The 18,750-nt window shown below is 35.7% G+C and overlaps 1 protein-coding gene across 1 annotated transcript in view; it reads right to left on the reverse strand.

Annotated features, from left to right (window-relative positions):
- The window catches only part of LOC120636547, a 41,846-nt gene extending 24,051 nt beyond the window's left edge, over positions 1-17,795 (reverse strand). Inside the window, exons 1-8 of the mRNA XM_039908077.1 lie at positions 17,779-17,795; positions 17,289-17,410; positions 14,702-14,837; positions 11,952-12,079; positions 11,410-11,535; positions 4,942-5,106; positions 3,182-3,406; positions 1,721-1,779 (exon numbers count right to left, since the gene is read on the reverse strand). Coding sequence (XP_039764011.1) covers positions 1,721-1,779; positions 3,182-3,406; positions 4,942-5,106; positions 11,410-11,535; positions 11,952-12,079; positions 14,702-14,837; positions 17,289-17,410; positions 17,779-17,795 — 978 coding nt within the window. The remainder of the gene's footprint in view (positions 1-1,720; positions 1,780-3,181; positions 3,407-4,941; positions 5,107-11,409; positions 11,536-11,951; positions 12,080-14,701; positions 14,838-17,288; positions 17,411-17,778) is intronic.
- Positions 17,796-18,750: the final 955 nt, after the last annotated feature.

Raw genomic sequence — 18,750 nt, forward strand, 5'->3', positions numbered from 1 at the left:
TGAAGTATTCACAAGTCTGCCTCGTTGATCTAGTGGTTAGAATGTCTCACAACGATTTATAAAGTCCTGGTTGAGTAAGTAAAATACCTAATTGTAACCGGCAATTGTGACCTACTACTACGGCCTTAACCCCTTCTCATTATGGGAGGAAACCCGTGCTCTGTAGTGGGCCGATAATGGTGGTTGAGGTGATGATGATGATGATAAAATAATTGTAAGTTAATGCAGCGTGGTCGCTTTAGGCTTTCCCTATTCCTTAAGAGAGATTAGGCCATTGCCCAGCAGTACGGAATTAATGGACTTTGTTGGATAAACAAGATGAGTTCATCCGCATAGAAAGTGAGCTCAATGTTCCTTTCATTCATCAATAGCCTAAAGACTAAAGGCCTCTTCGAAAGCCGTGCAACTGTATTTCGATTTGCGGTTACCACATGGAATATTTCTCCTATAACAGAGTATTTTGCTTTCTTAACGTTAAATAAATAAATATACTAAGAAAATACTCACATCGCCATCTAGCCTCAAAGTAAGCTTAGCTTGTGTTATGGGTACCTACTAAGATAGCTTAATCCCTATTTAATATTATAAATGTCAATGTAAGTTTGTTTGTTACGCTTTCAAGCAAAAACTACTTAACCGAGCCTCATGAAACTATGTACACATATTCATGAAAGTGTTAGAAGTGATATAGGATACTTTTTATCCCGACACTAAGCTCGGTTCTTTTGGGAGAGGGAATGAAAGTGTTTGACGATTTTACACCATAACTCCGACAAATTGAATTTGAATTTTTAATTTGAATATTGAAATTATAACCGATTTTAATAATTATTTTTGTACTATAGAGTTTATAATATGTGTTTAATTTTGCCTAAACTTTGTGTAACCTAATGAATGTGGTTGGAGATACAGGACAGTACTGCTCAGCGGCCAGCAGCAAACCCCTCATTTAAGGCTTAGCGATACTGAATACTTATTTTTTTTTAGAACTACAACTAAATTGAATGCCACATCAAAAACCAAAATCAAACGCAGACGAAGTCGCGGGCAACAAACAGCTAGTATAATATAATGCACATAAATACTTATAATATACAGATAAACACCCAGACACTGAAAAACATTTCTGTTCATCACACAAACATTTTTACGGTTGTGCTAATCAAACCCACGGCCTGCATGTAGAAAGCAGGGTCGCTGCCCACTGCACCAATCAGCTGTCAAAAAGTTAGAGTTAATACGAGATAGATGTATATGTCAAAAACATAACTTTATGTAGCTTTAATTGTTTCTGAAGTCTGAGGTTAGGCACACTTTGAATATAAGCCTAGTTAGGATAAGAATTCATAATAAAACAAAATCATTTAATCAATTCATAATTTATCTAATGTATAAAACCTATTTTGTCATACGAAGTTAGTTATATTATATTCTACATTCATGTTACAGAGCATTAAGGTTTAGATTATTTAGCGTAATTTCACTATGCCCAGATATAGTTAGTGTTGAGTCAGATTTATATCTAATACATTACTTTGTTTTATTGTTACTGTTTCTTAAGGTAAAGCTTTATAGAATTCAGTAATTAGGTAACAAAATAGAATGAAATAAAAATTCCTTTCATTTTATTTATTTAACAAATATAATCTTTTTAAAATTATAAAACACTATTGGTGCACGGCTGTTGTATATAGTTGAGACAAAATCCTCTGTTGTCCACGTCAACAGGAGCTTCAACGTTGTCTGTATGAAACCACAGGCGAAAAGGCTTCACCGTACCTATAAACATGCCATAAGAAATTAAACAAGGCAATATGCAGGAAAAATGTAGTATCGTCCATAGTCAGACGTTACATAAATTTAATTTCGTTAACCCAGCTATTAATGTACTGTGTATGTGGTACGGATTAGGGCTGAAGTTTTGAAGGTTCTTCCTTAGACACTTTAAGTAGTTTTATTTTATTCAATGACTACAGAACCTTTATCCTTGTGACCGGTAAAATAACATAATGAAATGGATTAAAATAATTTTATAATATAAAATATCACCAAGCTATATGCTGTTTTAAAATCCCGCAGTTAACTTTTACCAGCAGCTTTTCCTATGTCCATATCCAGAATGCAAGTTAGATGTCAAGCCTTTACCGCTGAATAAGCGTAACCGACAAAAAAAATAAGAAAACGGTTTACTTAAAGGCCATCCCTGCAACTTCCCGATAATTTCAAACTTATTTTGTTCTTCGAGCTCGAAAGTCTGATGGAAGATTCATAAAACACTATTTTTTTAAATTCTCTAATTGCTATAACTTTTGAACGACTCATCCGATTTACACGTGGTTGGCGGCAATCAACGCAGTTTATTAGTTTATTGAGTCCTATGAAGAATTTTAGATCAAAAATCATTCAGACGAAAATTTTCAAAATTATTCTAAAACAACACTTTTTTCGGAATTTTTCGTTTTAGATAGGTATCTCTCGAAAGAATCAATCGATTGTGACCGGAGCTGCGGCGATCGTTGGGGTTTATCAGGTTTAAGAGCTGATTTTTGGGATCGATCGGTAGAGCCGTTTAAAAATTATTTAAAAAAAAGAAGATTTGAGATTTCTCGGAATGTATCGGTCCGAATCGTTTTCGAAATTATAGAAAATTTAAGTTAAGTGAATCCCTTCCGAATAACGCCAACGACCCAATCGATCAAGCCGTTCAAAAGTTATGAGAGGTTTACATACATACATACACACACACACACACACACGTGTTTGTTAATGACGGCTAGTATACAAAACTATGGGCCTCATAAGAAGGCTCAGAGTCATTCAGCCTGCGATGGAAAGAGCTATGCTAGGAGTATCTCTACGTGATCAAATCAGAAATGATCCGTAGGAGAACTAGAGTTACCGACATAGCTCAGCGAGTCGCAAAGCTGAAGCGGCAATGGGCAGGGCACATAGCTTTGAGAGCCGATGGACGTTGGGGTGTTAAGGTGCTGGAATGGCGACCCCGCACCGGTAAACGCAGCGTAGGTCGGCCCCCAACGCGGTGGACAGATGACATAAGGCGAGTCGCTGGGAGCCGCTGGAGGTAAGCGGCCCAGGACAAAAGACCTATATCCAGCAGTGGAAGTCCATTGGTTGATGATTGTATGAAATGGTGATATAATATTGCAAGATCCAGCCTTACTTAAAACAGAGGAAGCTTGCATTGAGAGATCAGCCGAGAAAGTTCCTCCACATATTCTGTCTGTGCATAATGCTTGTGCCGGCTGAATTCTTCCAACATTGGCAGCACATGGTACTAAGAGCCAATCGTTGGCGCAATTATTTGGCCCAGCGCCAGATCCAATCATTGCGTTAACGGGATTATTGCTGTTTCCGCTTATAGTGAATGCACGGGAACGATTGTTTACTGAAAAAACAAAAATAGTTATTCAAATCGGAAACTGTTGTTCAACACATAACATTAGGCGTTTGTAAATAGCATCGAGCCAAGGAAATAGCATCAAGTAGCCTAGTGTTATTAGGAATTCCTCGACCTAAATAGACTTCATCTGATAACTGTTCTTGGGTTAGGGTTTAGCAAGTTCAACTTAAATGATTAAGAAGAAAAAAAAAACAAAATTCATTTATTTCAAGTAGGCCAAATATAAGCACTTTTGAAACGGCAAGTCTGTCTGTTTGTAGTGACTCTACCACCGGTTCGGAAGGCAGATTCTACCGAGAAGAAGCCTGCAAGAAACTCAGTAGTTATTCTTTTTCAACATCAACAATATACATTTTACATTTTAACATTCATTTTTCTATCTCGTGAGAGATGAAAGCGGAGCCGGATGCTTCCAAGCAACCTTGGCATTATGAGATTCATCAATTGTATAGTAACCTCGCTGTAATAATGTGTTTTAACATATTCTTTAAATTGATGCATTGGTAGGTCCAAAATTACCTTAGGAATCATATTATAAAAGCGTAAACTCAATCCCGCAAATGACTCCTGTACCTTTCGGAGACGATATGCAGATGTCACTAATTTATGACCAAGTAAAAATAATCTTACTATTAGCCCGGAGTTACATAATTTGCGGTGCCTAAGTACCATCTCTCTCTCTATGGTCGTTCCTTCATGACTGAAGATCGTGGTCCTGGTGAGATCTCAACTTCGCGTTGGTAAACTGTCTCCATCGACTTCTGTTGGAAGTACCATAGGTCCCGGCTATGATCACTTACATGTGTACTGGACAAGCATGGTGGGTCTAAGCTGTAAAAATCCTCGCTGAGATGTGAGAGGAGGGTGTACTGACGAAAAATTATTTTTGTTACAAGATTTTTGTGTGAAGGGGGCTTGCGATAAAACACAAGAGAAAACTCATCTTTCTTGTAAATGTCTACGGTACGATTTATTTTCCCAGATTTTCCCCATTTTGCTTTGTGAGCTTACAAAAGTTTTCTACCGACGGTAGAAATCGAGGATTTAAATTCAACCGTTCATTATGTTACTTTATGTATGAAGATATACCTAGTTGAAATTTTTATCGAAACAAACCATCTTATGATGTCCTTTTGTTGAACTAAACGTTAAAAAAACCGAAAAATTATTTCATAGTAGATTTATTAACAGCATATTTAGATAGTCAGATATGCAAGATTTTTACATGTAGATAAAATATCCTGAAGTTCGTACAAGGTACCTATGCAGTTAAGTATGTGGGTATTATGTACGTAGTTTATGGTTTATTACCAAAAATAATATACATCATTAAATTAATTAAAGTCTCAGGTAAATAAACAACGCAATGGAGTTTGCGTTTATTTTATTTGGTTAACCAAAATCAAGATCTATCTGTATACAATTTGACATAACAGGTACCTACTTTGTTAACTTGATGATTTATACTAGTATAAGTTATACAACTAAAAACTAATCGTACCGATGTAAAAATACTTTACCAGGGTCAATACAAGCTGTATATTGAATTCCGCAAAAGTTTCTTTCCATCCTAACACAAATCCCGTAATCCTGGTTGCTTAGCTGCCGTCCTGATGTTGGGTCGTAATTAAAGGACTTTAGTTGTCCGGACACACCCGTGTAATATTGCAGACAACCTTCATCAGCTGAAAACAAATCGACATTCCTATTTGAAATACATATCATACAACGTGGAACAGAATTACGAAATAATATTGAGGGATGCATAAGTAAGTATATTTCATGAGGAATCACACTGTATAATTATTAAATCAAATATTGTGTTTACTTATGACAAACCTATTGACAGTGTTAACTTATAATAATAATAAATTTACTACGACAATACACACATCGCCATCTAGCCCCAAAGTAAGCGTAGCTTGTGTTATGGGTACTAAGATAGCTGTTGAATATTTTTATGAATATAATACATATAAATACTTATAATATACAGATAGACACCCAGACACTTGATTTAATAAGGGTTTGCATAAAAGACATTAAGTCGCAGGGGTCGGCTACGTCAATGGGTGTCCCACAGGGTTCAATCTTGGGTCCCTTTCTATTTTTGGTGTATATAAATGATCTACCACACCATGTCAGTGAAACCTGTGACATTGTACTGTTTGCTGATGATACATCTCTAATTTTTAAAACTGATAGAGGTAGAGACAACTCTGACGATGTAAGCCGTGTTATGTCGCATGTGTCGCACTGGTTTACTGTCAATAATTTACTTTTAAATGCAAAAAAAACTAAGTGTGTGGAATTTATTTTACCAAATGTAAAGAAAGTTAATAAAAATATAATAATAAATGGAGAATCACTAAAAATGGAAGATTCCACAGTTTTTCTGGGCATGACCTTGGATTGTAAGCTTCAGTGGGGTACCCATATAGATACACTAGCAGGTAAACTAAGCTCGGCTGCCTACGCCGTCAGGAAAATTAGACAGATTACTGACGTAGAAACAGCAAGACTTGTTAACTTCGCGTACTTTCATAGTGTGATGTCTTACGGGATCTTATTATGGGGCAAAGCTGCTGATATTGAAACTATATTCATATTGCAGAAAAGAGCTGTACGGTCAATATATAAACTTAAATCACGTGAATCCCTCCGTGAAAAATTTAAAGAAATTGGTATACTTACGGTAGCCTCACAATACATTTATAACAATATAGTATTTGTAAGTCAACATATTAGTCTTTATAAACAAAAAGTGGATATAAACAGTCGACTTACAAGAAATGGTCATAAATTAGTGACATCTGCATATCGTCTGCGAAAGGTGCAGAAGTCATTTGTGGGATTGAGTATACGCTTTTATAATATGATTCCTAAGGTAATTTTGGACCTACCAATCCATAAGTTTAAAGAATGTGTTAAAACACATTTATTACAGCGAGGTTATTATACAATTGATGAGTTTCTTAATGACAAGGTTGCTTGGAAGCATCCGGCTCCGCTTTCATCTCTCACAAGATAGAAAAATGAATGTTAAAATATAAAATGTAAATTTTTGATGTTGGAAAAGAGCAACTGCTGAGTTTCTTGCCGGCTTCTTCTCGGTAGAATCTGCCTTCCGAACCGGTGGTAGAGTCACTACACACGGACAGACTTGACGTTTCAAAAGTGCTTGTATTAGGCCTACTTGAAATAAATGAATTTTGAATTTTGAATTTTGAATTTTTTGACACTGAAAAACAATCATGTTCATCACACAAACATTTTCCAGTTGTGGGAATCGATCCCACGGCCTAGGACTCAGAAAGCAGGGTCGCTGCCCACTGCGCCAGTCGGCCGTCATTATGACGATAAAATACCGACACGCGCATACCACACGTACGGTACCTATTAAAGTGACAGGAGTCATATGATTTTACACATGAGAATAAGATTTGTGTTTGGGCTTAAGAAGTTAGACCATATACCTCAACACCGAATAAAACTCCAATGGCTCACTATTAGACACCGACGAAACTATCATATTTTAAGTTTTCATCCACATACTCCGACTTATCTTAAAGATCGCTTTACATTTCTTGGTGCTATTTCAATTCTTTCACTTACTCTCCGTTCTCAGAGTGACAATAATCTGAAAGTGCCAATCAGCAGTACGCACTGTTACAATGAGTCATTTACTATCAAGGCAGTTAAATTGTGGAATGATCTTCCACGTGACATTCGTTACGCTAAATCACACAGTATTTTTAAGACTCGTCTAAAGAATTATTATTTAACACTGTAAGTATGATTATTATATTCCACATTTACTTTCTGTACCGATAACATTATTATATATAGTTTTAGTATTATTTATTTTACCATATAGTATTTTATTTTATTTTATATATGTACTGTTTTTGTAATTTTTGTAATTATTAATATGTATGTTAGTATTAGTTATAGTATGAGTTTTGCGCACCGCTATAAGGATTCATGTGTGTTTGAGTCAATTCCTCATAATGGTTTTCGCCTTTGTTACACAAATTTAATTGTACCTTTGTCGTTTTTGTCTCTTTTTTTTTTTTTTTCTTATGTGCAATAAAGTATTTTTGATTGATTGATTGATTGATTGATTGATTTTAATTTTGCATGTTATGTTAGCGCTTTATCTGATTTATGAAAACTATGGCAGTGTTTTACTCAATAACTATTTGGTTTTCGGTTCATCAGATATGTCTCAGAGACAGTACATAATGTTCCTTTAAAGCCTGTGAAGTATTATTTGGTTTCCATATACAGATTGTATTAGGAGTGTTGACTCTTTTTAGTACATAAATAAGTAAACATTTTTTGTTAGGTAATTACTTTGTACTTTTGTCTGTAGTTTAAGCTTCAGTAGTACTGAAGCTTAAACTACAGACAAAAGTACAAAAACCGAAAATATAAACATAAAAATGTAGTTTGTAAGATATCATTCCTCATTATTACCCAAAATGTATCTTGATTGTTAAATAGTTTACTAACTATAACTATTCTATGGGGATATTTTAAAGGGAAGATTTTAATATTGGTATAACTTACTACTTTACTGGATAGTTTTTAAAATCGATATCCAATTATCTATATTCTACTTTTTCTTTATTATAGAGCTGTGTACCTACAAAAGATTTACTGGCCTTCTTTAATTCCACCTTAAGTTAAGTTTCTTTTAACAAATACTAGCTGTTGCCCGCTACTTCGTCCGTGTTTGTTTTAGTTTTAAAGCATTCCGTAGGAACAGTTTATTTGAGAGATGCGTGGCAGAAGCGGCAGCAAAAATAGTCGATTGTGCTGCGTAAGCAATGTTACCTGGAGTTTGTAAATGGATAGGACCGACTATAGAGGTTTGAAGAAGAATTTAGTGTACTTCGGTTTCGCGTTTTATCTCTACACCAACAACGAATAGTAGTACCGTTATATAAATACAGAAAATATTAAAATACGTATTCTGTAAATAGTATTCAATTTAGGTGTCGTTCTAGTTGTAGTTTTAAAATTAACTTTTTCATTTAAGTGTAGCTCTTAAATAACTGTTTTGTTTAGGTGCAGTCCTTAGGTTTAAAATAACTTATGATTATTTCTAACTACGACTGTTAAATGTCCGATAAAATTAGTTAAAATCTATTTTACTTATTATTTGTTTTAGTACTTTCGAAGCCTGTTCGGAGTAACAGGCAAACAAAAAAAAACATCTGTGCTCTATATAATATAAGATGATAAAATTCATCTTATCTTGGTACCTATAGAACTTTCAACGTTTATATATCCATTGGCTTAATTGTCTCATTTAATAAAAAACTAGCTTACCCGTGCAAATTCGTTGCACCTAATCGTATATTACCGGAAAACACGAATAAAATGACATTTTTTAAAAATGAATCCTAGCTAGATTGATTTATCGCCCCCGCAACCCCCTGTATAAGAAATTTCATGAAAATCGTTGGAGCCGATTCCGAGATTTCAATGATATATATACAAGAATTGCTAAAGATATAAGATAAGATAAGATAAACCCCAGAAGATATTCATCATCATATCAACCCATTATCGGCCCACTAAAGGGCACGGGTCTCCTCCGCCACACTGGCCCAGTGCGGATTGACGGACTCCTGACACCTTTGACAACATTATGTAGAACTCTCAGCCATGCGGTTTTCTCACGATGTTTTCCTTCACCGTGGAATCAAGTGGTATTTTAATTTGTTAAAACGCGCATAACTTAGAAAAGTTAGAGGTGTGTGCTAGGGTTTGAACTCGGCCCCCCGAAAGGGAAGTCGAGCTCCCCCCACCCACTGGGCTATCACCGCTAATTAATTGTATTAATTATTAAAACCCTTGAAATAGAAATAGCAGTGTGGAGGGGAAAAGATAGATTTTAATTCGTCTCTGCTACGCGAGAGTAGGCCTGTCTTTTTGCCTATAGGTATCATAAAAAATACCACAATGAAAATAACATTAGGTTGTGGAGTGAAGGCAATTTTAAAGTTAAACTTATTTACAAATCACGTATTCACGGTAAAAATCCAGTTCAAAACTTTTCTTGGAAAATAGCAGATGGAATAGAAAATCGGACGAAACCAAAACTGCAATTTTAAATATGCAAGGTTCCCGGGGGATTGCTGCAAATTTTTCTCCAGTTCAATATAAGGTTTTTGAAGCAAATTGGCTAATATTCATAAGTATAACGTGTCTACGTTAATATGAATATTTGGAAAATTGCTTGATTTTCTTGCTAATAGTTTTGCGAGGGTTATTAACAAAAACTCGTACTTACGTACTTCTGTAAGATTACCGAATAATCTATAAAAATGATAATAGCTATGATGTTTCGTCTTTTTACGTGGTTATTAAAATATATTTATTTTATTCCACTACAAGTTAGCCCTTGACTGCAATCTCACTTCGTGATAAGCGATGATGCAGTTTAAGACTGAAGCAGTTTAATCAGTTATGAGTATAATATTCATAACCATAAAATAACTATGGGTTCTTTCTTGTTTCAAATAATCATAGCCTATGCCCCCAGAATTAAGAACATACAGAATCCGTGTACTCAACTAATATTTGAAGCATCAAAAACCACTCCACTTTAGTAGAGTTTCTCGAACAGCTGGTTAGTCACTTCAGTCATTTACCAGCTGACAGTAATTATTTTACCTCAAATGTTCTAAGCGGTTACCATAAAAAAGGGAAGTGGGAAAAGTTTGGGAGCTAGCAACATTCCACGGGTGTTAAGTTGGACGTGCTCGAGGCGTCTTCTCTGTATTAGAACACAATGCACTGCATGCAATTATGGCTCAATGAGGATTCTGTATGTTCGTTATTCAGTGCCCCAGAATAGAACAGAGAAAATTCAGAAATTTTGAATTCCCAAATTATTTCTGCCAGGGTCCGGACTCGGTATTACCAATTAGAAGACCGCAGCGCTCTCTGTACCAGGTCGATATAATATTTATAAATATTTTCGCAATCAGCTTAACAAACGGCTAGCCTGCTCTCTCGTAGGAGAATGGAAATCAGGGCTAAGAATCTTCTAACTGTTCCATTTCAGGTTGGTAATGCACACGTAATTCATAAATCGACGGCCGAGTGGCGCAGTGGGCAGCGACGCTGCTTTCTGAGTCCAAGGTCGGGGGTTCGATTCCCACAACTGGAGAATGTTTGTGTGATGAACATGAATGTTTTTCAGTGTCTGGGTGTTTATCTGTATATTATAAGTATTTATGTGTATTATATTTATAAAAAAAAATATTCATCTGCTATCTCAGTACCCATAACACAAGTTACGCTTACTTTGGGGCTAGATGGCGATGTGTGTATTGTCGTAGTATATTTAAAAAAAAAAATACATAGTCCAACAGTTTAATGTGCTCACTGGGTTGTAATCGTCTATAAACTAGTATGAAACATATCATGGCCAAAACCTAGCTTTTATTTTTACAGCCTTATATTTTTATAATACTGGTTTTCGTGACATCCATTTAGCACTCGAAATATATTGCTATGAATAAAAGATCGAACGAATGGTCGGCACAGAATAATTTATTTGCACTGAGCTCGTACATTTAAATCGAGTGGTTTTGTTTACGATCGTAGCTCACTAGATGCGGTTACTTAAGAGGTATGCCATAGTAAAAATATCTTATTTTTTTTTAATCCGCCGGAACTAAAACCGCCCTTGACTGCAAAATTACCTGGTGATGTATCATAACAGTTGGGGTATTGCGTTACCGTACCCCTAATTTATATCGGTGATCCTACCAAAAAGCCTAATTGCTTGGCGGAACATCTTTAGGGTAAAAATATATTATCTCTTTATGTATTTTTTACCAGTAATACAAAAAAGGAATGTATTTTTTTGTTCCCATGTTTCCCTTCTCGTTTATTATTTTTTTAGATCGCGCTGTACCCTCTAACCGAATTTCAGGTTGGTTTGGATATTAAAAACATATTGTTACCTTTATAAATAGTGCTGCAAGGTATTTGAGTCACCTTTACTTTCCATAATCTCTCAAATGAATTACCACTTGTGACAAAAGTAAGTTTGACGGGATTCGTGATTCCAATCCCAGCGTCTATGTACACTGAAAATTTAGGGAAAATTTTAAAGGTACAGTACCAGCCAATACTGATTCATAATTTTATTGCAATAATTGACGAGTCGGAGTTATCGCCGCCTCCGCTGAAGTAAAGATAATATCTTCCTCTTGATTTTCAGAAAACACGTTTATTTAAAAAAACCTACTGGTGGACAAATAAACGAGCGGCGGTGATATTTTTCATGTACGTTTGTACGGAACTCTAAAAAGACAAGTTGCAAATAGGACTCGGAAAATAAAAACTACATTTATCTAGTATTTAAATGAATTAGGGAAACGTTCAGTTACCAAGAGATGTTGCGTTGTTGAGTTTTATCTCCGAGATTTTCTTTAGCAATGTGTTTGAATTAACATAAAAAAGCATTGGATATTTTCTTTCTTTTGGAAGTCTGATACTCAACTATGTCCGCCCTGGTTAAATCCACAGATTGCTGGAACAGGGTTGCCGCCGGATACGATGAATTGATCTTGGTTGCACACGTGGTTCATGCTCTCCGGCCCAGCTATGGTGAAACGGTCAAAATCTAACCTTTTTAATAAAAGCAATAAGTTCTTATAGAATTTTTATCATTAATAAAATACAAGTGTTTCTTCAATCCATTCCTCCGCTATTTTTATATTAATAGCGAGCAAAAGAGCTAGTGGGTCACCTGATGAGGGCCACCGCCGCCCATGAATATCAACAACACCAGAGGAGCCACTGATGCGTTGCCGGCTTTTAAGGAATTTGTTTGTCAACCCCTTGAATGACCCTACATTGTTGTTTTGAGGGAACACATCAGATGGGAGATTGTTCGACAATATGCAAATGCGCGGTGGAAATGATCTGGGTATTGCTCTATTCTATACAAAACAGCTATACTTCAACCCACCGCGTCGCATCCTGCGCCTCTTGCTATACTTCGTTTTTCGGGATTCCTAATTAACCTAACAAATTGCAAAATAAAATTTCCATACTGGACTGGACTGGACTGGTAATTCCTTAGGTGATTTTAACCTGTTTAACCCCTTGAGCGGTGGAAATTTTATAACGCGTGTTTTTTTATACTTTTTTTGGCTGCCCGGTCTCTTAGCGTCGAAATACGACTTAACAGAGTTCGGTCAGGATCGCCTGGGTACGACCGGTACTGTTATAGAGCAGTGCCTAAAATTTGAAAAGTAGAACAATTCCTTTTTTTCACTACGTCGAAATTTGCGATCCAAACCCAGTGACGTCACAGGATCTCCACGGCAAGATTCGCATCGTTACATAGTGGATGGAACTTTGTATGGGAAAAATGTACTTATCAAGTCAAGAAATGGCAAAGTGGCTAGTTTAATTTTGACCAGGAGTTATTATATAACCAAACAGTTTCAGTTTTGCGTGTTTATAAAGTATTTTTTATCAAAGTAATAAGCATTTATCATCGTTAGGCAAAGCGGGTACAGTGGGTGTTACTTTCTGTTCATTTTAACGTCAAACTCGTGTGTGTAAATAAAGGCCACTTGCGAAGTCGTTAGCTCAAATGGACTACCATAATTTTATTATTCATAGCTCTAAGCCCGTTCCGACTATTATGGTCAAACGCTTACATGGCTGTTGTGCTATTGTTCAGTCTATCTATAATGTTTGGTTTTAATAAACTACCGGTTTATATCGTGGAGATGTCTCTTAAAAAGTTCAAAGTTTGTCTTAAACGGAAGGTTATATAAAAGTCCTATTACATTGTCATAAAGTATATGGATTATGTAAACGATGAAAAATATTAGGTGTGAATTGTTGCTCTAACCAGGTTGTTTTTCAAAAGTTGTACCTCAATGACTATATCAGATGGTGATAACAAAAACGACACCCAGCCAGGTAGACCAGGGCGCATTCGGAACCGTTGCATTTTAGTTTGAAGTCTACGAATGTAGTTTTTGCCTTCATCTTACTGCAATGTACACATTTTTTATATGATATACGCTTCAAAAGTGCCATCTTTGCGCCTGTTTGAATAAAGAATGACTTTGACTTTTGTCTCTGATGTTTTTCTTTATTAACGATATTTACTTGTAACGAATACTTTAAATCTAGCCACTGCCAGTAGAAGTCACTAAGTAGCTATAGGAAGGAACCGCCTTAAAGCAAATTATGGCATGTTGCCTACTAAAGAATTTGAAATGTTCAATTAAATTTCAGTATCTTAGCTTGATGCATCCGAAGATCTAAGAAAATTCTTAAATTTCAATGAGACTGAAATATCATTTAGAAAAAAGACTACTGGAAATAAGACAGTTTACAAACCAATGAGTTAACGTGCTATAAAAAAATACCTATGAAAAGTAATGTAGGCCACAGACAATCAAGTAAAGCGGTCAATTTGCATGATTTGTAAGCTTGGCTGTGTTTATACACCAATTTGCATGACAAGATTTCACGGTATCGATTTCCTATTCTGCTGACATGATCAGTTTTCAAGCGTGCTACTTGAGAGTGTTTATGTTCAGATTTCCGTTACAATAGGACTAATAGAGTTCTCCTAAAATATTCATATTTATTTCATCGTATATTTTTGAGTTATCATGCAAATATATTAAGGAAAATTTAATATCGTTCTGTAAATGAAAATAAACAACGAATAATATTTTCATTTTTGGAGTTCGAAATATCTTACACAGTAATTTATAAATATTTGGAAAGCTTTAATGCCAATTGAATCGGAACATAACATTTATCTTTATAGCTGGTGCCCGCGACTTCGTCTGCGTTCTTTCGTCTTATACAGTTGAAAAACATCAAAATATGAAATATCTTTTGAGATCGTATTTAAACGTTTATCCGGTTTTTTTCGATGATGATGGCGATTAAAATCGTCGTATAAAATGCGTATGGTATTTATAACCCCTTTAAATTTATTAAATATTTATTTAACCTGACATTTAACTTTACGGGGGAACAATGAAAATTCAAAGAAATCCATATTTGGCAGGTATTCCAACAACATTTCGTTGGATAGATTACGATAAGCCTATTTTACTGCATACAAGTATAATTTTTCTGTTGACAACCGCCAGAACATGCCACAAATAAAGACAAAATCGAGTAGGTAACCAAATGTATCTACTACTTAGGTTTGTACATGCGCTTGAAATTGTATGGAAGTTTGTACAATAAACAGTTATAGAATACCTTATTTGGCACACATCAGAGTGTGACTTTAAAACAGTTAGTTCACAGGAACCAGTTGCGTCATACGTCGAAGGGTAACCGGAGTTCACGAAGTATGTACCGTTTTCAGGTGTAGTACTGCCGCATGACGTCATAACTAGAATAGTAAAGAATTATTAATATGTGTACTATCACGAGTATCACGAGGTAAGGATAGTCTTTACGAAGGTTATATACGAGTTCCGAAGAAGCCGTCTAGGCAGAGCAATCCAGTCCTTAAATGTGGATCCCTGCAATTAGCTGCTATGTAAAAGCAGTTCATATTATTCAGGCGCGACGCTGCCCAGACAATGTCGGCTATTACAACGAGATCAAAATCCTTGAACTAATGTTTATTGTGCTGTGTATCGACAAAGTGACAAGTGGTGTACCTAAAATAGACTTAAATCGATAAGCTAAATTATTAAGACGTTTTACAACTCAACAAATTTTGATTATCGCATAGAGATATTCTGGATTCGATAGATTAAAGGGCTTTAATTTTAATACGTTATGAAGTTACCGCGTGATATCGCAATCTAACTAGATTGGGCTCAAAATACTTTCATACAATACTTTTAATCTGTTTATGTAGTTACTTTTTATTTTTATTTTATTTATTTTTATTTAAACTCTTTATTTGTACACCACTACACAGTTAGGAAAATAAAGGACGAATAGAGAGAAAGACAAAAAACTGGAGTAGAATACAAAAGGCGGCCTTATCGCTTAAAAGCGATCTGTGCCATGCAACCTTAGGATTAGGAGACAACAAGAGCGAGGACCAAAACTTCTACTTTTTAGTCCATTTGTGCACTGTTAATTACGTGGGACTATAACTTTTTTCTAGTAGAGAATGTTATTTTTTTTTAATCGATGACGACAATTCAGTGCAAATTAAAAATTAATATGATAACCATGGTAATTACTTAACTTATGGACTTCTATTATTTGATACACAAAATAACTAATTCACTAGTCAGCCTACATTAATAGGTACCATCATCATAATTTCAACCAATGGACGTCCTATGCTGGACATAGGTATTTTGTAGGGAGTTCCACAATCCACGGTCTGGGGCGGCTTGCTTCCAGCGGCTCCCAGCGACTCGCCTGATTTGTCCACTGCGTTGGGGGCCGACCTACGCTGCATTTACCGGTACGTGGTCGCCATTCCAGCACCTTAAGACCCCAACGTCCATCGGTTCTTAGAGCTATGTGCCCTGCCCACAAAAATAGGCAGATGCTACATAAATAGATAGATAGATAAAGATAACATATATTGAAACATAAATACTAGCAAAATAATAATGCGCAAAAGCGGTCTTATCGCTTTAAGCGATCTCCTCCAGACAACCCTTAATGAAAGAAGAAAATGATTATGGAAACGGGAAAGTGCAATTTCAAAAATATGTCATAACATAAACCACATGAACAATAATACACAAATAGCTAATACAAATACAAATAATATAGAAATAAATACATACAATATAAATATATATGTATAAATATATATATATATATATATAAATATATACAAATATATACAGAGCAAATATAAATAATAAGCTCATGACACCGTAGATAAATAATATTCTTTTAAACGACTTTTGAAGATGCTTAATGATTTAAATAGGTATAAGCGCAAAGTACTTACAAATGCAGCAAAGCCCGAAACCGTTAGCACAGTATCCATTAGCCGAACCGCCCCTGGAAGAACACTCTCTTGCAGTCATACAGGTGCCATTGTCCCCAGAGGCACCGGTACAAGCGCCGTTCGGAAATGTTATCACGGTGAATAGAGATAGAACTGTTATGAGAAAAATAAATTATTCTTTTGCTTTTTCTTGAGTTGTTTGACACTCAACGAGGTTCCAATAAAGGATGTCATTGATGAACCTGCACAGACGGCGCTCTCTTGTGCATGGGAGTGCACAGATAACATTTCCTAAGTAAATCTAATACATCATTATTATCATCATCATATCAACCTATTACCAAACCACTACAGAACACGGGTCTTTTCCCGCAGTAAAAAGGGGTTTAGACCGTAGGCCACCACGCTGGCCCAGTGCGGATTAGTGGACTCCACATTACTTTGAAAACATTACGGAGAACTCTCAAGCATGCAGGTTACCTCACGATGTTTTCCTTCACCGTTAAAGTAAGTGATATTTTAATTCCTTAAAATGCACATAACTTAGAAAAGTTAGAGCTGGGATACGAACGCAGCCCCCCGAAATTGTAGTCGAAGCCCTACTCACTGAGCTATCACCGCTCTTATACACATTCTTTAATGTCTAGCAGTTGCCCGTGTTCTATGTCCACGTTTACTACGGTTTTTACAAATAAACCGTTGTTTTCGTGGAATAAAACTATGTTACTCTCTGTCCTCTTAATTAACTCTATGCCAAAAATCAAGTTGATTGGCTGGTAAGTCAGAGCGTAAAGTAATGACAAACAAACAAATACACTTTCGCATTTATAATATTAAGTAAGTATATAAACTCGCTTTTCCATTAACTCAACAATCGCAATAAAAGATATAAAAATCTTGGTTACTTACACCTACTTTCTTTCTGTACCGGAGGCCAAAATCGCCCTTCCTTTTGGTAGTCACGAACTTTATTAAAATGTACACTACTCTTCGTATGCCTTGGGAAAAAACCTCCAAACAAGATACCTTTTCTGGGAATAACGTTAACTGAGCTATTCGATCTATCCGATTGACAGAAGTTCAGTAAGCTCAAAAATAACAGGAAAACCATTGTACCCATTATATAGAAGTGATATTTTTATGAATAACTAAACGAGTGTAAAAGGTAACATAACTTTCACCTTCTATATATATTAAACGTTTGGGAAGGGGCAACAATGGTGTTAAATTTCTCTTATTATATCAACAATAGCCTCTTCATGGTAAATTCCTTGCTCCACGCAAGCGCGACCAACAGCATGGAACGTGCTAATTTTTCCTAAATATTATAGTTATAATGGGTCTCTAAAATATATGTTCATGTTAACTCATTTTTCTGTTAACTCTATTGTATGTTCACCTGATACCGCAATACATTTCGAAATAGGTTTATTATCATCAGATTGTCAATGGGAAATAAGCCTGTCATTGTTAGGCTCGGCAGCGGGCATTGCCAGTTGAATGCAACATCATTTTACAATATGTAAATAAATTAAAAAATATACTACGACAATACACACATCACCATCTAGCCCCAAAAGTAAGCATAGCTTGTGATATGGGCACCAAGATGATTGTTGAAGATTAATATGAATAATATACATAAATACTTATAATAAACATACCGGCACAGGAAAACATTCATGTTCATCACACAAACATTTTCGAGTTGTGGGAATCGAACCCACGGCCTTGGACTTAAGAAGCAGGTTCGATGCCCACTGCGCCAGTCGACCGTCAAAACATGTCATCAGCAATTACATCAACAAAAGGGTTTACCTGTAATCACCACGCTGGGCAGACGGGTTGGCGATTGCAGTAGATAATACTCGCAGTAGTAGCACAAATTCAAATTCAAAATTCATTTATATTTTTTTGTAGTGACTCTACCACCGGTGCGGAAGGCAGATTCTACCGAGAAGAAGCCGGCAAGAAACTCAGCAGTTGCTCTTTTCGAACATCAACAATTTACATTTTACATTTTAACATTCATTTTTCTATCTTGTGAGAGATGAAAGCGGATCCGGATGCTTCCAAGCAACCTTGTCATTAAGAAATTCATCAATTGTATAGTAACCTCGCTGTAATAAATGTGTTTTAACATATCCTTTAAATGTATACATTTGTATGTCCAAAATTACCTTAGGAATCATATTATAAAAGCGTCCCACCCACAAATAACCCCTGTACCTTTCGCAGACGATATGCAGCCGCACTAATTTATGACCATTTCTTGTAAGGCGACTGTTCCACTTTTTGTTTATAAAGACTAATATGTTGTCTTACTAATACTATATTATTATAAATATATTGTGAAGCTACAGTAAGTATA

The sequence above is a fragment of the Pararge aegeria genome, chromosome Z (genome assembly GCF_905163445.1).
Source record: "Pararge aegeria chromosome Z, ilParAegt1.1, whole genome shotgun sequence".
NCBI classification, from domain to species: Eukaryota; Metazoa; Arthropoda; class Insecta; order Lepidoptera; family Nymphalidae; genus Pararge; species Pararge aegeria.